The sequence below is a fragment of the Ovis aries genome, chromosome 24, assembly GCF_016772045.2.
Source record: "Ovis aries strain OAR_USU_Benz2616 breed Rambouillet chromosome 24, ARS-UI_Ramb_v3.0, whole genome shotgun sequence".
Taxonomy (NCBI): Eukaryota; Metazoa; Chordata; class Mammalia; order Artiodactyla; family Bovidae; genus Ovis; species Ovis aries.
Window position 1 is genome coordinate 34,744,437 of NC_056077.1, and position 18,775 is coordinate 34,763,211.

The window sequence follows — 18,775 nt, forward strand, 5'->3', positions numbered from 1 at the left end:
CAGACTCATTCAGGGTCTCACAGCCAAACGGGTAGAGAAAAGACTTTCCATTTGTTGCCCTCTCTCCAAGGAGATGCAGCGTCAATGACCCCAAGCGTCTTAACAAGTCAGGGTCAGGGTCAGGTTCATGGCTCTAGACCTCACTGCTGCCTGTTTGACCCCACAAGCCCCTCCCCCTTAACACAGCCCAGTTTATCCTCCATATTCTCCATCACAGCAAATGGCTGCACCTGGTCACCCAAGCCAGGGACCCAGTATCATCTGAGGCACCTTCCTCCACCCCACACCCAGTCTTGCCCAGTCTGTCTATTTATTTCTCGAATCCTGGTCAGGCCCCCGCTGCTCTGGAGTCCCCGTCTCCAGCTCCTTCCGCCCCCTTCTGGGAAGCCTGCCCCGACCAACTGCCTGGAGACGCAGACTCTTCTCAAATTCTCTTCCATCACACTATGCTGTGATTACCTATGGTTTCCCAAACCAACTGGTGAGCACCCAGAGGGCCAGGATGGGGTCTTGTTTGTCTCCAAATCTCCAGTTTGTTGGTAGGGGAGGGAGAAGATGGCAAAGAAGTGTGTGCTGTGTTGTCAAGTGAACATAATAGTCTGTCTCCTATTTAAGCAGCTCCTGTAATGGGAAACTCACTCATCCTGGGATGAGCCACCTAGCTTTTATTTAAATTAAATTACTTATTTGTTTGGTGGCACTGGGTCTTAGCTGTGGTGCGTGGGATCTTCCACCTTCCTTGCTGTGTGCAGGATTTTTTTTTTTTAGTTGCTGAATGTGTGGGATCTAGTTCCCGGACCAGGGATCAAACCCAGGCCCCATGCATTGGAGTCTTAGCCACCGGACCACCAGGGAAGTCCCCCTACTACTTAGTTTTTGTAAAGTTTTGTTAGCGGGGGAAAAATCCTATCTTGGGCTTTATATGAAGTCCACTTCCTCACAGGAGTCCTGGTTTTGTCTTCTAAAACCATCCCGTTTGGCTAGGGGCTTGCTCCTTTAAGTGGGGTTCAAGATCTGGCAAAGAGGAAACTTGTTAGAAAAGCAGATTATCAGCACCCACCCCAGATCTACTGAGTCAGAAATTCTAGGGGTAGACTCTGGTCATGGGCTTTCCAGGTGGGTAAAGAATCTGCCTGCCAATCAGGAGGTGTGGGTTCGATCCCTGGGTCAGGAAGATCCCCTGGAGAAGGAAATGGCAACCTACTCCAGTATCCTTGCCTGAGAAAGCCCATGGACAGAGAAGCCTGGCGGGCAACCGTCCATGTAATCTCAAAAGAGTCAAACACGACTTAGCAACTAAACAACAAGACCCTGGCCATCTATGGTTTAACAAGCCCTTCAGGTGACTCTACTAATAAGATTCGAGAACTGCTGTTCTAGACACTGGCTCCCAATTGCTGTTCCATAGATGGTCTGTATCAGAATCACCTGGAGAACACTGACAATTTCACCCTCAGAGATTTTGATTCAGTAGGTTTCGACAGGAATCATATAAGATACAAGACACTTAGTTTAATTTGAATTTCAGATAAACAATGAATAATTCTTTTTAGTATGAGGATGCCCCAAATATGAAATTCATGAAATTCAAATTATTTTAACTGTGCATCCTGTATTTTTATTTGCAACATCAGGCATCCCAACCTACTTCTAACAAGCTTCTCAGCAGACTCAGCCAGGTTTGGCCTAAATTCTCCAACCACTTGTATATTCTTATCACTTCCCCCTTCCAGACATTATATTTTTGTTGATGTAGGCTAAGATAACATGCGCTTTTGGCAGCCACATTATGATATTGACTCAAATTGAGCCTATGACCACTGAAAACCCCTAAATTCTTCCTAAATATGCTCCTTCTAACATATGTCTACCTCACTCCAATTTTAGAAAGTTCATTTGGGACCCAGCGTCAGGATGTGGCATTTCTCGTTATCCGGCTTCACCTTCTCAGACTCCTCCCATCTTTTCCGTCTGTTGAGTCTTTTTAGATTCTGACTCTGGATTTCTGAACCTTCCCAAGTGGTCATCTCAGTGAATCTGGTCATCAGGTTTTCAAAGTTCTCTCCAGTCAATGGTGAACATACTAGATCAGACATGGGTGAGGACGGAGCCCTGCGGTCCTTCTCTAGATACCCCCATCTAATGTGACAGGGACCCATTCATCAGCTCCCTCTGAGCACAGGTTAATCCACCCACCAATTAAAATAGCACAGAATATTAGTTCCCACCAATGCAGTGTCTCTCTCTCCTTATGAAATTTCACAATAATTCTGTAATAGATAATATCAGATAAGGGCTTCCCTGGTGGCTCAGAGGGTAGAGTCTGCCTGTAACTCGGGAGACCCAGGTTCAATCTCTAGGTCAGGAAGATCCTCGGGAGAAGGGAATGGCAACCCACTCCAGACCTGACATCTGCAATAACTTCCTGGTCTGCTGGTCCAGCAACCCTGACTAGGAAAGAAGTGGGCTCAGCATACAATGATTTGGTCTTAGGGGCCTGGCTGCTCCGCTAGGGGCTCAGGGGTCATTCTTTTAATAACGTCCCTCAGATTCCTGCCTGGCGCCCTCCATTCCCAGGTGAAGCTGGCAGAATTCACCATCTGTGCTAGTGGAAACCCAGACAGCATCCGTCTTGTCTTCCCGCCCCTCTCCTCTACTTCAGTCGCTTCTGAAAAACTGCCCCCCAGCAGCCTAGCCATCTCAGCCAGGCATTCTCCTAGTGCTGGCGATGGGGTTTCTCAGGGTGTGGAGACCTGAGTGCACTCAGAACTGCTCCCACCAGCTTCCCCTGCCCCGCCCTCAAGGAGCTCAGGCCAAGTTCTTGGCTGGGGAGCCTCCCCCACATCGAGGGCAAGCATGCAGAGCAGCATCACTGAGAACCTACCTGTCTCCACGGCTCTCTCGGGGCCTGAGCACTTTGCTCCCACACCCCCAGTGCATCTTTGGCATTGCCAGGTGCTGGGTAGGCTCAGGGGAGCTGGAATGAAGGGCTGGTCCCCTCCCCTCGAAGGGCTAGACCAGGGGTCAGACGCAGACAATAAATTGAGCCTCAGTATCTAAAGAGGTGAGGACAAAAGCTGTGGGGGCACAAGGAGGGAATGGCTCATCCTTCGTCAGAAGCAGGGAAGGCTTCCCGGAGGAGGTGACATTGGGACTGAACTCTGAAGGATGTGCTGGAGTTCCCCAGGTACGGAGGAGAAGCAATGGAATTCTAGCACTGGGAACCACATGGGCAAAGGCTCAAAGGAGTGGGAGTGCATGTTTGGGGACAGGTGACCCAGGCTGAGGAGCTGGATGTTGGAGCTTCAGGATAAAGTTTAGCACTGGATAAAGCTGCAAGATTGCATAAGAAGAAACACAAAGGGGTCTTGAAGGCTGTATCAGGGACCCCACCTATAGTCCTCAGTCCTATCTCCCTTTTTTTCAAACTTTAAATTTTTCATTTTGTATTGGGGTATAGCCGATTAACAATGTTGCGGTAGTTTCAGTGAACAGAGAAGGGACTCAGCCATACGTATACAAGGATCCTTTCTCCCCCAAATGCCCCTCCCATCCAGGCTGGGACATAACACTGAGCAGAGTTCCAGGTGCTATACAATAGGTCTGTCTCCCTGTTTGTCTCTTTATTCCGCTCATAGGCACTGAGCCCCATGTGTTTCAGACGCTTTGCTGGCACCAGGAATTGGGGCTAAAAAGCCCTCAGCCCACAGGTGGAGTGAAACCTGTGAGCCCACGATGACAGTGAGCGGGGAGAGCGCCAGAGAGGGGAGGAGGGAGGCTTCCAGAAAGTGGTGATGCCTGTGAGCAGTGACTTTGAGATCACGCCAGAGTCAAGTACAGAGCATCCTAGGGAAAGGGAGCAGCGGTGGGAGGGAGGGGAGGCCTGGATGCAAGAGGGATGGAGGATCTGTGTGGGCGTGGCAGTGGACAGGCTGGTTCAGGAAGCAGGTCCAAGCTGTGTCAGGACTAGGAGCCAGGGTGACCGGAAGCCACTGGAGGCTGTTAACTAGGGCATGGCAGGGTCTGATTTGCTCCTGGCCCAGTCTCCCATGTTGCTGATGGAAGATGAACAGAAAGAGGTCAGGGCAGGGGGGTGGGCAGACAGGATGCTGATGCCAGAATGGACCAGAAGCAGAGGCTTAAACTGAGGTGGTAATGAGAGAGAAGGAGATGGGTAAATGTGAGCAGTGTCAAGATGGAATATGAGACCAAACGTGATGTTGGTAAGCTGTGGTGGGCCAGGACAATGGGGGTCTCCAAGCTCCATGCATGTCCCTGGCTCAGGGCATGAGACAAGCAGAGCTCTGTGTGGGGCTTGGTGAGTGGGTGATACTTGTGAGTTACCCTCGGAGAAAGCGTGGTAGAGCTAGGGTTGCAGGGCTGGGGTAGGGACAGGCAGGAAGCAGGCAGGGCTTAGAAAAACAGCTTTGTTCTGTAAAGCCCAAAGAGCCTTCCTGAAGAATCTGGATGATGCTTCCAGGCACAGGTTGAGAACAGAGGCTCAGAGAGGGGCAGGAACATCCTCACGGTCACACAGCAAGGCATGGAGAACCCTGGCCTAGACCCCGACACTTGGGCAGATGAACATGTGAAAGGAGCTTGTGTTACCATTGTCACCTCCTGTCACTGTCTCCTTCAAGGCCTTTTTCCTCTCCTGGTCCCCCTCTCTCCTCTCTGCCTTTCAGACTCCATGGCTCTGGACACTTTGAAGCCAGTGAGGAGAGTATGTGTTGTGGGGGCTGGGGGGGTATTGCAGGAAGGCCCCATCTGGGATGTCCAGACATGCCCGGTTCCTTCTCTTCCCACCTCCCTCCACCCCTTCCCTCCCTCCCATCCCACTCCCTGGGAAGGCGGCCTCCCTGTTGCTTAGCAACTAGCAGAGCCTTGGAGAAAGGAATTGGAAATAGCTCGGGAGGTGCCTCCCCTCTGTTAAGATAAGTCCGTGGTGTGTAGGTGCTTGTGTGTGTGTGTATGTGCATGTGTGTGTGTATGCATGTCTGTGCAGGGTACATACAGGTGCACGCTCTACTTTGGGCGGTGGAGCCACCACTTCTCACCTTGCAAGCCATGCTTACTCCCTTCCCACCCTGAGCTGGAGAAAGGATGTGGCTGCCTAGAAAGTTAATGTCAGTGCCACTTCTGGTCTCAGCCTCACAAGCGATGTTTCCAGAACAAAGGAGGGGACGGCCCTGTGGGCTTCAGCCCAGATAGGCCCCCACCTGGAATGCTGACTTTGGAAAAGTTAGCCAGATCGAAGCAGGAACTGAAAACTGCATCTGTAGTGAGAATGGAGGTGAGCCTGGAGAAGGTTCCATCTTCTGGTCTCTGCACAGCTGTCCTGGAGCAGACTGGGATGGGGAGCACGTGTGGTCTGTGACTCCAGGGACCAGAGCCAGAAAAGTGGGTACTGGGGAGTGAGAAGCTGGTATTAAACTGAACCTGAAGGAAAAACAAGAATAAAACCTGGGGAACTGCCAGGTGTGCAGGCAGGGAACAGGCAGTGACCAGGCAGTCAGGCCCAGGCATTGGAACCGGGGCAGAGAGCTTTGTCCTGGATGGTAACTAGGTCCCTGAAGGAGACAAACCTCCTTTAGAAGCCATCTAGTCCGCCTTGAATCCACCTCACCTTACCGATGGGACAGCCCAGTGTCCGATGCCCCCTCATGCCCTGAGGTGTGACCCACAGGTGCAAACCTGCCACCGCCCGGCTCTGCAGCCAGAGTGGAAGCGGATTAGAGCCTTGAGTGGGCCTTTAAATCTCCAGGATTAACCCGCGCCGAGAAGAGCTTAGCAGGTGGCCGAGAAGTGACCATCCCGCCGGATGTCTGTGTGTGTCCCGCAGGGCCGAGGCCAGCCGCTCCAGGGGCAACCACTATGTCATCCACCGTGAACAACGGGGCGGCCAGCGTGCCGTCCCCGCCCGACGCGGCGAACGGCTTCCCGCAGCCGGGCGCCTCGTCGGGGGCCTGGCCGCGGGCAGAGGAGGAGCTGCGCGCCGCGGAGCCCGGCCTGGTGAAGCGCGCGCACCGCGAGATCCTGGACCACGAGCGCAAGCGGCGAGTGGAGCTCAAGTGCATGGAACTGCAGGAGATGATGGAGGAGCAAGGGTGAGCGGGGAAGGGGGCGGGGCGGGCTGTGGGCGGGGTCGGGAGGGACTCGGGGCGGGGCCAGCGTTGGGATCCCGGAGCCTGAAAGGTCAGAATCTGAGCTATTGCAGGCCCAGTAGAACTTTCATTCATGTGTTACTTTATTCTACCAATAAGCTGTCTTGAACTCCTGCTCTATATAAAGTTCTCATCTGGGCTTAGAGTCACAGCAGCCAAGGAGACACAGCCCATGCCTATGAGAAACATCCAGTCTGGTGTAGGAGAGGGGCATGTAAACGTTAATGACAACTTGAGGCCTCAGTTTTCCTGTCTGTAAGATGGGCATTTCGAGCTGCCTGGTCTATAGCCAGGTGCGGCAGCCAGGCAGGAATGCACAGCGGGCCCCTACTACGTGTGAGGACTGCCTGTGATTTCAGCAAGGGAATGTCAGCCAGCATCCACAGCCAGAAGCTTAGATTTCACCCTGTCTAGTTCAGAACCAGGGGCACACAAGTGGGCCAGATGCTGTGCTGGGCAACACTGGTCCCCAGAGCCGAATTGGAGTCACTTCCTCAAAGACTCCTCTCCCAACCCCTATTCCTTCCCCATCTCAGAAGGGAAACAGGCATGTTAACACCAACTCCACCATAAAATAGGTTAGGATCAGGATTATAGAAAGGACAGCAGGACAGGAAAGGTCAAGTACTTCAGGAGCTCGGAGGGGAGATTCTGATAGAAGACATTTGAATGGGCCTTGAGGGATGAGTAGGAGTTCGTCAGGCTGAAAAGGAAGGATAGTGCATCAGTCAGTAAGGATTTAGGGACCTCCCCTGAAAATCCTGTGGAGATGGGACAGCCATCGTAATGTGGAACTGGAGGCAAAAAAGAAAAAAAAAAGAGAAAAAAACAGAGTCATTCCCATCTCTACCTCTCCAAGGAAAACTGGAGTTCCCAAGGCTCCTTTCTGCATTTGGCTGAGTACTTTGAAACTACTGGGCTTGCTGTTGAGGGAGTCAAAGTGGGGAGCAGGGCGTGCCCAACAGGCTGGCACTGTCAGTGAGCTGAGAAATCGGAAAGGCCCAGTGCCTTAGTGCCTGGAGCCACGTGGGAGCAGACCGCCTGTGCACAGCGGCCCTTCCAGACCACACCTGTGTCTGTTCATCCCCAAGAGGCAGCCAGGACAAGGCTCACTCGCCCCTGTGGAGCCCAGAAGACACTGAGGCTCAGACAGAGACTGTCACTGCCACCACAGGCCCTTAGGAAGGCAGGGCCAAGGCTGCCAGGCAGGGCGGCTTGTAAGAAAAGGGCGCAGGAATTTGCTGTTCACCTCCAGCTGGAGACCAGGTGGGGGTGGGGAGGATCCCTGCAGAGAGGAATGGATGGGCGGAAGGCTGTTGAGGACAGAAAGGAGATTTCCAGCTAGTAATGAAAACAGGCTTGATGAGCTGTGGATGTGACCGAAGAAATGAGATCCCTGGGGGTTAGGGTGGGGAGTGGAGTATCCTTATGCAGAGAGAGTCCCACACCTTAATTAAACCTGCAGATCCTGCTGAATTGAGAAACTCCGGGAGTGGAGGGAGTGTGGGCGGGTGGGCGTTGCTAGGGAACAGATGCCTGGGACAGATGAGAGCCAGCCTTCCGTGCTGCGTTCTAGGGAAATACCCCTTTCCCCACACAAGCCCCGCCCCTTCTCCCTCACAGAGCCCTGCCCACTTCCCCTAACAAACCCCGCCCTCTTCCACTCTCAAAGCCCCGCCCCCTTATGGGGCCCTGCCCCCTTCCTAAGCCCCACCTTCTTTACCTAACTTTGTCCATAGGAAAGTTCTCGCCCCAAGCTTTCAGAGAACTCCTAAGGGCCCTCACTAATGGCAGACCCTCCCCACAAGTCCGCTATCTCCCCCTGCCGTGGCAGGCTTATTATCCCAGGGGGGCAGCCTCAGGTGAAGGGGGATGGCTGTTGACCCTGTCTTTGGTATCTAATCACCTGGCATCAAAGGCTCATTCCTCCCTGGGATGCTCCCAACAGGTCGTCTCCAGATATTCTATCAGGGGCCCTTCCACCACCCAAGCCCTCACTCCAGGTGGTCCTTAGACTGGAGTCTCCCATAAAGCTAGCTCTCCGGTTATCAACCCGCTCCCTCTGCCATCTCTCTTAGCGGCTGCCCCGGCGGTAGAGGCCACAGCCACTCTGGAACCCAACAGTCGGGGCTTCTAGCTCTGCCCTGTGACCTTGGGCAAGCCATAGCTACTGGCCTGTTAAGTAGGGGGTTGTTCTGAGGGGCCTGTGGACTAAGGCAAGTACAGGGCTCCTGCACCCCACTCCAGTCCCCAGAAAGTGCTCCACAAATGCTAGGGATCTTTGCTCTGCTAAAAATCCGGTCATTAATATCTGTTTCAAGAAACACTGGTTCATTTGCATATATTTACCTGGTTCGCAGGCATTTGACAAATATTCCTGCTAGTCATTTTGGAGAAGGAAATGGCAATCCACTCCATCACTCTTGCCTGGAAAATCCCATGGACGGAGGAGCCTGATAGGCTACAGTTCATGGGGTTGAAAAGAGTCGGACACGACTGAGCGACTTCACTTTCCCGCTAGTCATGGAAACACACATTCTTTGGCCCCACTGAAAAGCAGTCCCTTTCTTAATACTGATGGATGGTGGCTAATTCACTGGTGATGGATGCTGCCTTTGGCGCCATCTTCCTGGGCAGTCTCTATGAGCAGCCCACAGTCACTGTGGAGGCGGGGACAAAGCCCCCAGCCTCTATGAGGTGATGTTCCAGCCTTGGCCCCAAACATCCCCCTTCCCACATCCTACCCACCATGCCCCTTCTCATGAGGACTACTAAGCTGGGCTTGGAGCTTTGAACCCTCCCCTCTCCCTGCTCTATTTCTTCATCTGTAAAATGGGCCACTACCACCACGTGATGAAGATCAACTTAATGACCAAGGAAGTGATTTTCTAGGAAATGCTGGATCTGGGCAAAGGCAGGCAGAAGGAGACATTTTCCGCTCTGGGGAGCTCTTTAAAAATGTATTGTCCCCTCACCCCACCCCAGCCCCAAAGGGCAACCCAAGAAGTCCCCAGAGCAAAAATGAATTTGATGCATTTTTCCCAAATGGTGGAAGTGGCAGTGAGGGAGCCAGACTGGCTGGGGAAGCAGCTGAGCCAGGAGGCTAGGGCGCTGAGACAGGCATCCTCGCCCTGCCTACCCTCTTCCCCGTCCGAGCCCTTGCCTGTTATCCAGCTGGGCCTCCTGCATGGCCTTGAGTTGGCACGTGCTGTCACACCCACAGGGCATGGAAGGTTTGGGTACCAGCCTCCTTCTCCATCTCAGCCTTTGCCTCCTGGGAGAGCAGAGGGGAGAGGTTCAGGTGATTTCTGACCCAGGACCCTGCTGACCTGGGAGGGGTCTAGGGTAGAAAAAGGCACAGAGCCTGGGACAGTTAGACCCTCTGTCCCCATCGCTCTGGGACAAATAATCCTCAATCACCACCATTTCTTGAACACCTGCTGTGTGCTAGGCACTGTGCAAAGTGCTTTTACGTATCATCTCCCTTAATCCTACAACAATATTGAAAGGCGGGTTACTATCCCATTGCACAGATGTACAGACTCAGACTAAGAGAAGCATGTGGACTTGTGCAAGGTCACAGATCTAGAAAGTGGGAGCACTGAGATTCAAAAACTGTCACGCCAGAATTCAAAAGCATTTTTGGAGGCCCCATGTGGCAGGCAAGGTGCCAGATGCTGGGGACACAAGGTCAATTCAGACAGACAAGGTCCCTGTCCTCGGGGAATTCTCAGGCCAATGTAAGGTGCAGAAGAGTCAACAGATGAAGACTAGCCCAGAAACCACCCCTCCAGGAGGAACCAGGAGGCTGAGGTTGCTATGGAAACACAAATGTTAGCGCCTAACCTGGCTGGGGAGGCAGGAGGACTCGTCCTGCTGTAAACTTCCCATGAGTCACATCTTTGTGTTCAGCCATGGTTGTTTCTGCAGAGTAAACCTGGAAGTTAATTTATGAATCAAAGCTGTATTCCTTTTTTTTTTTTTTTAAGGTTTTTGAAAACAATTGCGAAATTGCTCTCCAAAAAGGCTGAGTCAATCCCAAATGCTTGTTGAAGGAGAGGAGGGAAGAAGGGAGAAAAGAAATGGGGTCCCTGACAAGGAAGGATGTACCGTTTTCATGGATAGGGTTGGGGGGATGGGCTTGCTGTGTGCACAGAGAGCTCATAGCCACATGACAGATGGGGTGGGACTCCAGGTCCTATTTGGCCACCATGGTTTCTGTCCAGGGCAGCCCAGGAGGAGGAGAGGGTGGGAGCTTAGGAGACAAGACTCAGTCAGCAACAGCCACTGACAGCTGGTGTGTGCTGGGCACAGGGCCAGGGGCTGGGTGAGCACAGACGCCCCAGGGGTCAGCATGGACATGGGCTGGGAGGCCTGGACAGCTGTCACACTGGTGGTGTGGGAGAGGTGACAACGACCCCAGATGTGGGAACAAAGATGAGGAGTAGGTGATTCTGGGCCTTGGTCCTCAGCCTGAGACTGGGCTCAGGGAGGGAGGGAGGGCGGAGGAGAGAAGTCAGGAGCCTCCATCCAAAGCCCAGACTACATCCCCCCCACCCCATCCCAAGCTGGGTAGCCATGGATCTACCTCTGGGATCCTGGACCGGCCACTTGGCAGCCTTGACGATGTAGAGGCAGGGATGCCCTGAGGCCCTCCCCAGGATATGGTGAGGAAGGCAGAAAAGGCCACATATGTGTCAAGGTCAGGGGTCTCACTTCTCCCCTAAAATGTCTCCAGAGAGGGACTGCAGCCTGGATGTGGGAGGGAGGCCTGTCCCAGGGTGGGACAGGGCCAGGAGGAAGAGCCCGGTCTCCCCTGGGAGATCTCCTCACCTCTGGGAACACCCCTTTAGTTTAGGTGTTGGCTTGCCTGGTTGTTGGCTTAGTTGGCTCGTTGACTGATCTGGTGCAAAATGGGTCAGCTTTGAGCTTCCCCAGCGCTGAGAACCTTGGTGGTGGTGTGACCTTGGACAGGTCATATCAAGCTGGAGAGTGCCTACCTGACTGAAGGCTGGGAGGAGGGGCTGGGGGGGCAGGTGGGGAGGAAACCAGAGCCCAGACTGCAGCTCTCACCTTCCCTGTGCCCCGCAGGTACTCAGAGGAGGAGACCCGGCAGAAGGTCAGGACTTTCCGGCAGATGCTGATGGAGAAGGAGGGAATGCTCACCAGGGAGGACCGGCCTGGGGGCCACGTGTGAGTGCTGCCAGGGCGGGGGAGGGGGCAGCCTCCGGCCAGCCCTGGGCAGCCTTCCCAGGGCTCACTCAGGTGGTCGGGGCTGGAGGTGGGAAGAAAGAAGAGGAGACAGAGAGGGTATGGTTCTTGTCCACTGGAGGGCACTAGGCAAGAGCTGCTGGGCACCTGGGCATCACTGAAGTCCTCTCCCTGCCAACCTGGGTTCTATGTCTGGCCTAGTGGTGGGAGAGAGAGCCCATATCTCATCTCTGGGAATCTTGGGCTGCAAACCAGGAGACTAGAGAAGTGTTCTGCCCTCAGTGTTGTTATTGGCTGATAGACTAGTCCCTCTGCCCCAACTATTATCACCTAGATAGTGGCCTGCTGAGTAAACACGGATGCTGGAGAGAAATGACCAGCGCACCAAAAGCCATCACTGGCTCGGCCAAAGGCCCATCTGGTAAAGAGAGCACAGGCTCTGTAGGGGTGACATCTCTGCAGCTGACACAGGACAGGAGCACTGGGTGCCGTGGGCTGCGGACAAGACAAGGAGGTTACAGGGAGGCAGACTTCTTCTCGGAGAACTATCAACCGCTCGAAACCATATAAAGTTGAGCAGCTGCCGTAGGAGGGCAGGGCCAGCCTGTCTCTGCGAGTGTCCTGTTGTGACGGCAGGGTGGGCATCTTGCTGAGACCTTAAGTCCCTGGGCACCTTTGTTGGCAGGAAAGTAAAACAGCAGCAGCGCCTTCTGAATGCTTTTCCTTGCTGTTGTCTTGAGGGCAAACAGCATTGCAGGAAGAGATGGATCTCGAAGACAGGAAGCCCAGCCTATAGAAATTATAGACTATTTCGGGTGAGGGGGTTCCCCTCCTAACCCCACTTAATCTCACTTCTCTGGCTTGAGCAAGAGCACGAAGCAGAGTCAGTGACGGTGATTCTCCCTGACGGTCCAACAGTTAGGGCTCCACGCATCCACTGCAGGGGGCACCGGTTCAATCCCCAGTCAGGGAACTGAGATCTCAGATGCCACGTGGTATGGCCAAAAAGGGGGGAAAACCCCCAAACCAGAGTCAGGCCAGCCTCAGGCTTGTGGGGGTTTGTGGGTGCTCTAGGGGAGCCAGGCTCAGCCGGCCTGTTCTCTCCCCTCAGAGGTCACACCACACCATTGTCTCCCGAGCCTCCCAGAGCCCACAGCACCCCCTCGGCAGGGGCTGTGGCTGCCTCAGTAACACCCCGCAGGCTCATCCCCGCCCCAGGCCAGGGTGAGCTTCTCCCTCCCTTCCCTTCTCAAACCTCCAGACAGCCAGATCTTTGCGCTACAACCCGTACCACCTCCAAAACCATCAGGTCCTGCCTGTCTGATCCGTGCCCCCTCAAATGCCCCCCAGGGCTCCTCTGGAAAAGCAGCCACCCTCTCCCCTTCCATCCAGTGTGAAGGCAAGAGGCCTCTTCCAGAACCTGCCTTTGCCACCTTCTCAGGGCCCTTCCAGCAATAACCGCCCCTCCAACCCACACCTTCCCTTGGGCTCCTTCCTCTTAGTCGGCTTCCGGTCCTTCCCCAACTCTGCTTTCTCCTCCAGCCGCCAGCCCGCACGTTTCTCTCTTTTCTCCATCAGATTTCTATAGAGCGTGCAGTACACACTGTCTCCGCTTCCTTAAGCCACGGAGATCCGGCTTCTGCCCCCGTGACTCCCGTGACCTGCTGCAGCTGTCTGAGTCTTGCTTGGCCTGGCCCGGGTGCCTCCGCAGGCCTGGCCTCTCCTGGCACGTGCCACCGCTCCGTTTCCCCTCTGGAAACCTGCTTTCCCTCTCCCTGGCTTCCAAGAGTCAGCCCTTTGTGACTGTCTTCCTGCCCCTCTGATGGCTTTCTGCCCCTCCCTTCCTCCTGCCCACTTCTCAGGTCTTGGCTCCCCACGAGGATCTGCTAGGTCCTCAGGTCTGCCTTCCCTCTTCTTCCTGGGGATCCCATCCATCCCCAGCTGGAATGCCCTCCTGTTAGTGGATGACTTCCAAGTCTTTTCCAGTAGTCCTGATCTTCTCTTTCCTTGAATGAATGAATAATGCATTTAAGAACCAGGACATGTTGGGAAGGAGGTCACGGAAAGGTTGCAATGTCCACCGTCTGAAGAAATGTCCTTGAGGGTCTGTGCTGTACACCCAACCCTGTATTAGTGCTATGAGGTGGGGATGGAAAAAGAAAAAGACACGCTCCCTGCTCTCTGGGTGGAAACACAAACCTCCAAGGAGGACTCCTGCTCTGGAAGCAGGGGAGAATATAGACTTGGCAGGGTCCCAGGATCCTACTAAAATGTTAAAGACATAGAAGACAAGTTTGTTAGCAGTTTGTTTGGTGGCTGGGACAATAAAGAATCCACCTGCAAAGGAGGAGACCTGGGTTCGACCTCTGGTTCAGGAAGATCCCCTGGAGAAGGGAATAGCAACCCATTCCAGTATTCTTGCCTGGAGAATCCCATGGGCAGAGGATCCTGGTGGGCTACAGTCCATGGCATTCCAAAGAGCCTCATATATTTGTCCTGTGCTATGAGGAGCTATAGGAGAGGCCCCAGGCCTGATTTATCTCTGTTCCTGCCACCTTTGCCCCTCCCCCCAGCCCCAGTAGGCCTGGCACCCAGGCTGTGAGCAGAAAGGGCCTCCCCTTTGCCTGGAAGCCTCCTTCTCCCCTGTGTGAACTCAGTCATCTGTCAATTGGCCATTAGGCTCCTGGCAAAAGGGAAACAGAACTAGTTAATTAGTGAAACTGCTGTCAGGAGGAAGAGCGTGTGACAGGCATCTCTTCCTAGGTCAGAGCCCTTCCCGGGAGCAGCCGGTCCAGCAGGTGTCCCGGGTGATGCTGGGTTCAGCCCCGATTGGCCCTTGGTCCCTCTGCAGTGGACTCTGGCTGGGCCTGCTTTGGTCAGCTCTGTGGGGCTCGGTGTGTTCTGTCGCTGGGAAAGAAGGCCTCCCTGGCCTATTCCACAGACGTGGTGAGGGGTAAACTTGCTAACAAATGTGAACTTAAGAGCAGAAATCACTAAATAAATCTAGAATTCAGTGCAGACACTCACAACTGTGTCTACAAAGCAGGAAGGGGACGGCTGAGCTAACATCCACAGTGAGGAAGCCCAGCCGGTAGAGTCCAGGGCCGGCCTGTGTGCACATGAACTCTCAAAGTCAATTGCTTAGGTGAACTTGCATTCTTAATCAAAGGTCCCCAAACCATAGATATTTCTTTCCGTCCCTGGGGCCTCAATTTTCTCATCTGTGAAATGGGAGAATGCAATTTCTCTAAATCAGGAATTGGTTCTGAGTGGAATGTGAACCATGGAGAACCATTTATACATTAGAGAACATTCTCATGAGTGGCATTATTTATGATATATATTATAATGAGCCAGGAAGGTCAGAACAGGAGAACCCAGTGTCCTGGCCCTGAGAGAGCCTGCAAAGTGGATGTGCTGGCACCAGCTGCACAAAACCAGCAATACAGGCCTCAGCCTAAGTCTGTTTACATCACTGGAACTGCCAGGACAAGTCTTACCAGAAGGTTCTGAGACCTTGTATGTCTCTCCAAACATGCATCTCCTCTATGCCTGTCTATGTCTTTAAAAATTTTTTTATTTATTTGGCTACATTGGGTCTTAGTTATAGCACATGGGATCTTCATTGCAGCATACAGGACCTTTTTTTTTTTTTTAGCTGCAGCATGCAAATTCTTAGCTGTATCATATGGCCTCTAGTTCTGTGACCAGGGATTGAACCTGGGCCCTCCTGCATTAGAAGCACAGAGTCTTAACCACTGGACTACTAGGGAAGTCCCCATGCCTGTCTTTCAATGCTTCCAGCAGATAAAAGATCCCAAGTCAGCCTCTTAGAAAAGCCTGGAAAGTAAGAGAGATCAAACAATAAGGTCTCAGGCAGGGAGGATGGGGCGGGGCAGGGGTGGGGAGCCCTGTCCCCGACACAGGGGTAGAAAGGAAAGGCGTGTCTAGGAGTGCAGCCAGCACAATAAGGAGGGCCCAGCGAGGGTCTGGACTCAGTGACTAACCCAGCTCGATGTCAGGAGGCAAGAAAGGATTCCCTGCCTTCTGTCAGGATCAAGGGAAGTTCCCTCCTCCCACCAGCTCACCCACACAATGTTTGTGGTGCCCTGAAGTTTTGCCAAAGTCTATGGTGTATGTGTCAGGCATTTGTGTGGCTGAGGGCTATGTGTGGGGATGATGGGCCCTGGGATAGGCTGTGGAGTTCAAGGGACAGGAAGTAGGAGGCCCCTGGCTTCAGGAAGAGGAGCATGGGGAAGAGAGGAGAGGTTTGAATGAAGGGATGTGCAGGTGTTTGGCTCTGAGGGAGCAGAGCAATGACATGACCGTCCATCCCCCCAGAAAAACCTCTCATAACACCTGTGTGACTTCTAGGCTGCCAAGGCCAGGATGGTGTTTGGGATCCAAATAACATTCTTTTTTTTTTTTCCCCCGCACTGTGAGGCATGTGGGATCTTGGTTCCCTGACCAGGGATCAAACCTGTGCCCCCTGCAGTGGGAGCAGGGAGACTGAACCACCAGGGAAGTCCAGCAAATGACATTCTTGACACAGGCCTCAAGGCTATCGAACCTTGTCCAATTTGGGTTACATTCTTCTTTCTTTCTTTTTTTTAAATACAAAAATCAGTCTTCAAAGAACTGCTAAGTGGGTGCTCTGCTGGAGTTTGTGCCTGAAAATCTCACCTGTAGCTGTGATCTTGCCCAGTCTCTTTCATGTGTCAAAACCACTTTTCTCCCTGGAAGAGGAGGTGTTGGTGTGTGTGTCTGACTGAGGTTCCTCTGTCTAGCAATGGTGACCATGCGGAAGACCACAGTCGCAGGCCAGGCCTCCTGTCAGGAGCTTCATAGCCAAACTCCTACTTAATCCTCTCCTCAAAGCTGGGCTATTCTTTACCCCATTGTATAGATAAGGACCCAGAGGCTCAGTGATCGCTGCCATGCCTGGATTCAGACCTGTCTGTGTGAATCCAAAGCTCATGTCACATCTTTAATGCTCTGCCATCCCAGCCCTGGCCTCCCTCACTCTGGGCAGGAAAAGGATGAGCCTGGCAAAACCAGGGCTGAGCCTCCATCTGGGAGGGGCACTGTCTGAGCCGGCGCAGGAATGAAAAATGGAAGATGAGGGGCCATTACCCTGGACCTGGGCCTTTGGAGGGTCTGTTTCTGGGCGTGTCCAGTAAAAAAGCAAATGTGCGCACATCGGGACTTCAGAGAATTGTCATAACCATCCTATAAGGTAATTAGGATGCCCCTGTTGAAGAAAGAGGCTCAGAGAGGGAGCAAGAGTGACAGGCACTGGGTCACACAGCGACTCAGGGACAGCGCATAATTAGGGCACATGTGCAGCTTCAAAGCTCCCACCCTTGCCTTAAGCCCAGCAGCCTTTAAGGACAAAGCACCCGCTCCTCCAAGTGCCCTCCGGGAACAGCCATCGGTGGCAGAAGATGGCTGGGGGCTCCTGAGCCCGGGAGCGGGGACCAGATGCTGCGGTCCCTGCGGAGTGAAGGGGAGAGTGCGGCAAGATGGATGGGGAGCCCCGGAGGCGGGCAGGGTGCCGAGGCCGGCGCCCGCTGCCACTGGGCAGTGATTGATGACAGCCCAGCAGCGGGAGAAGAGCCACCAGGCCTCCGGAGGCTGCCGAGAGAAGGAGGAGAGGCTATGAATATTTCAGAGAGGCAGCGGGGCTGGAGGGAGGACCCGGCTGGGGGGAGGCGGGGAGGGGGCGAAGGGTCTGCGGGATTAAGGAAGGACAGACATCAGAGACGCAGGAGCTCAGAGAGGGGGAAGGGCCTCAGAGAGAGAGCGGGCTCGGTGGCGGAAAAGGGGGACTGCGGAGGGGAAAGGGGCTCGGGACGAGGCCTCTGGGGTTAAGGGTGCAGGGGGGCTCAATGAAGGGGACCGAGGGACAAAGAATCCTTGTCGGGAGGGGCCTCAGCGAGGGGAGGGGCCTCACTGAGGAGGAGGGGGCGCCCAGAGGGTGAGAACCTAGAAGGGGGGGCTAAGCGAGGGGGGAGGGCTCGGTGCTCTTCTTTCTCTTTTGCAAAATAGGGCACGTTGGTTGGTTGAGGATGGGGACAAAATAGAGCATCGCTGAGGCTGGCGCCCTGTGAGGGAGGCTCCCGGTGTGGTTCCCCAGATCCCCTCCCCACCCCCGATGACCTTCGAGGGGTCGGGGCCATCCCCACCTCGCTGCCCGGGTCAGCGGGAAGGCGCGGCGGCCGGGCGGCAGGTGCTGAGCGTCCCTGTCGCCGGCAGCGTGGCGGAGACCCCGCGGCTGATCGAGGGCACCGAGCTGGGCCTGGAGTACGCGCCCTTCGACGAGGACGACGGCCCGGTGGACTGCGACTGCCCGGCCTCCTGCTACCGCGGGCACCGGGGGGACAGGTCAGCGCCCACCGCGGCGGGGAATGGGGGGTGGGATGGGGGCCGCCCCTCCCCCGTCACCTCTGCCCTCACCACTCCCCTCCCCCCCCCGCCCTGCCCCACCCTGTCCCCCTTCTCACCCAGGACCAAGCACTGGTCCAGCAGTTCCGCGTCGCCCCCTCCCAAGAAGAAGAAGAAAAAGAAAGGCGGCCACCGGAGAAGCCGGTGAGAGCCGCCCCCCCGGGGCTGGAGGCGGTGGGAGGGGCGCAGTGGGGCCCCCAGGTGCCCATCCCTGGGCGGGCAGAGCTCTGACACCCAGCACTGTGGGCCCTGCCCCTCACTGAGCCCCCTCCCTTCACCAGGCCCTTTCCCCCACTGAGTTCCCCCTCCCCAACCCACCCCAATGTCCAGCCACCCCCGAATTGCTCAGGCCCACGACCCAGCCTCACACCTCGGAGCACCTGCTCTTGGTCCCCAGCACCCTCCCAGCACACCCCCGGCTGGGGTCACCTATGGCTCCCCATCTCTACATGCGCCTTCTCCCCTGTCCTAAGTGAGGCCCTGGCAAATGTCTGGAGCCCACACTAATCCCATCCAATTGTCTGTCTCCCCCTCTTTCTGCCCCACCCTCAGCAAAAAGAGGAGACTAGACTCTGAGTGCAGGTCAGTGATGAGGGTGGGGCAGGGAGGGATGGGCTGGGCCAGGAGAGGGTGTCTTTGGGTGGGAGAGGGTCCCAGGCCATTCCCCAGAGGCTGGAGGCCTGCACCTCAGGGCCTGGGCACCAGCCAACGTTCCAGCACTTCTCCGCAGAGGCCAGAAATCCCATCACTGGAGCCTCTAACCTTTGGGTTTGAAACAGTCCTGGCTCACAGTGCCCAGGGGGCTGGAAAGGTGACGAGGGGACAACACAGGCAGCTCCATCAACTTCTCTCAGGGACCTAGTGGACCCTCAGGGCCTTGATTCGCTGTAGGATGGCTGTTGGCTTGAAGCCCTGGAATCCCCTTTTCAACTTCAAGGCCCCAGGCGCCCAGGCTT

General features: G+C 54.8%; 1 protein-coding gene across 1 annotated transcript in view; it reads left to right on the forward strand.

Annotated features, from left to right (window-relative positions):
* The window catches only part of SRRM3 (serine/arginine repetitive matrix 3), a 53,691-nt gene that overhangs the window by 16,546 nt on the left and 18,370 nt on the right, over positions 1 to 18,775 (forward strand). Inside the window, exons 2-6 of the mRNA XM_027961474.3 lie at positions 5,843 to 6,107; positions 11,256 to 11,357; positions 17,631 to 17,759; positions 17,883 to 17,963; positions 18,372 to 18,401. Of these exons, the coding sequence (XP_027817275.1) occupies positions 5,875 to 6,107; positions 11,256 to 11,357; positions 17,631 to 17,759; positions 17,883 to 17,963; positions 18,372 to 18,401 (575 nt within the window). The 5' untranslated portion in view covers positions 5,843 to 5,874. The remainder of the gene's footprint in view (positions 1 to 5,842; positions 6,108 to 11,255; positions 11,358 to 17,630; positions 17,760 to 17,882; positions 17,964 to 18,371; positions 18,402 to 18,775) is intronic.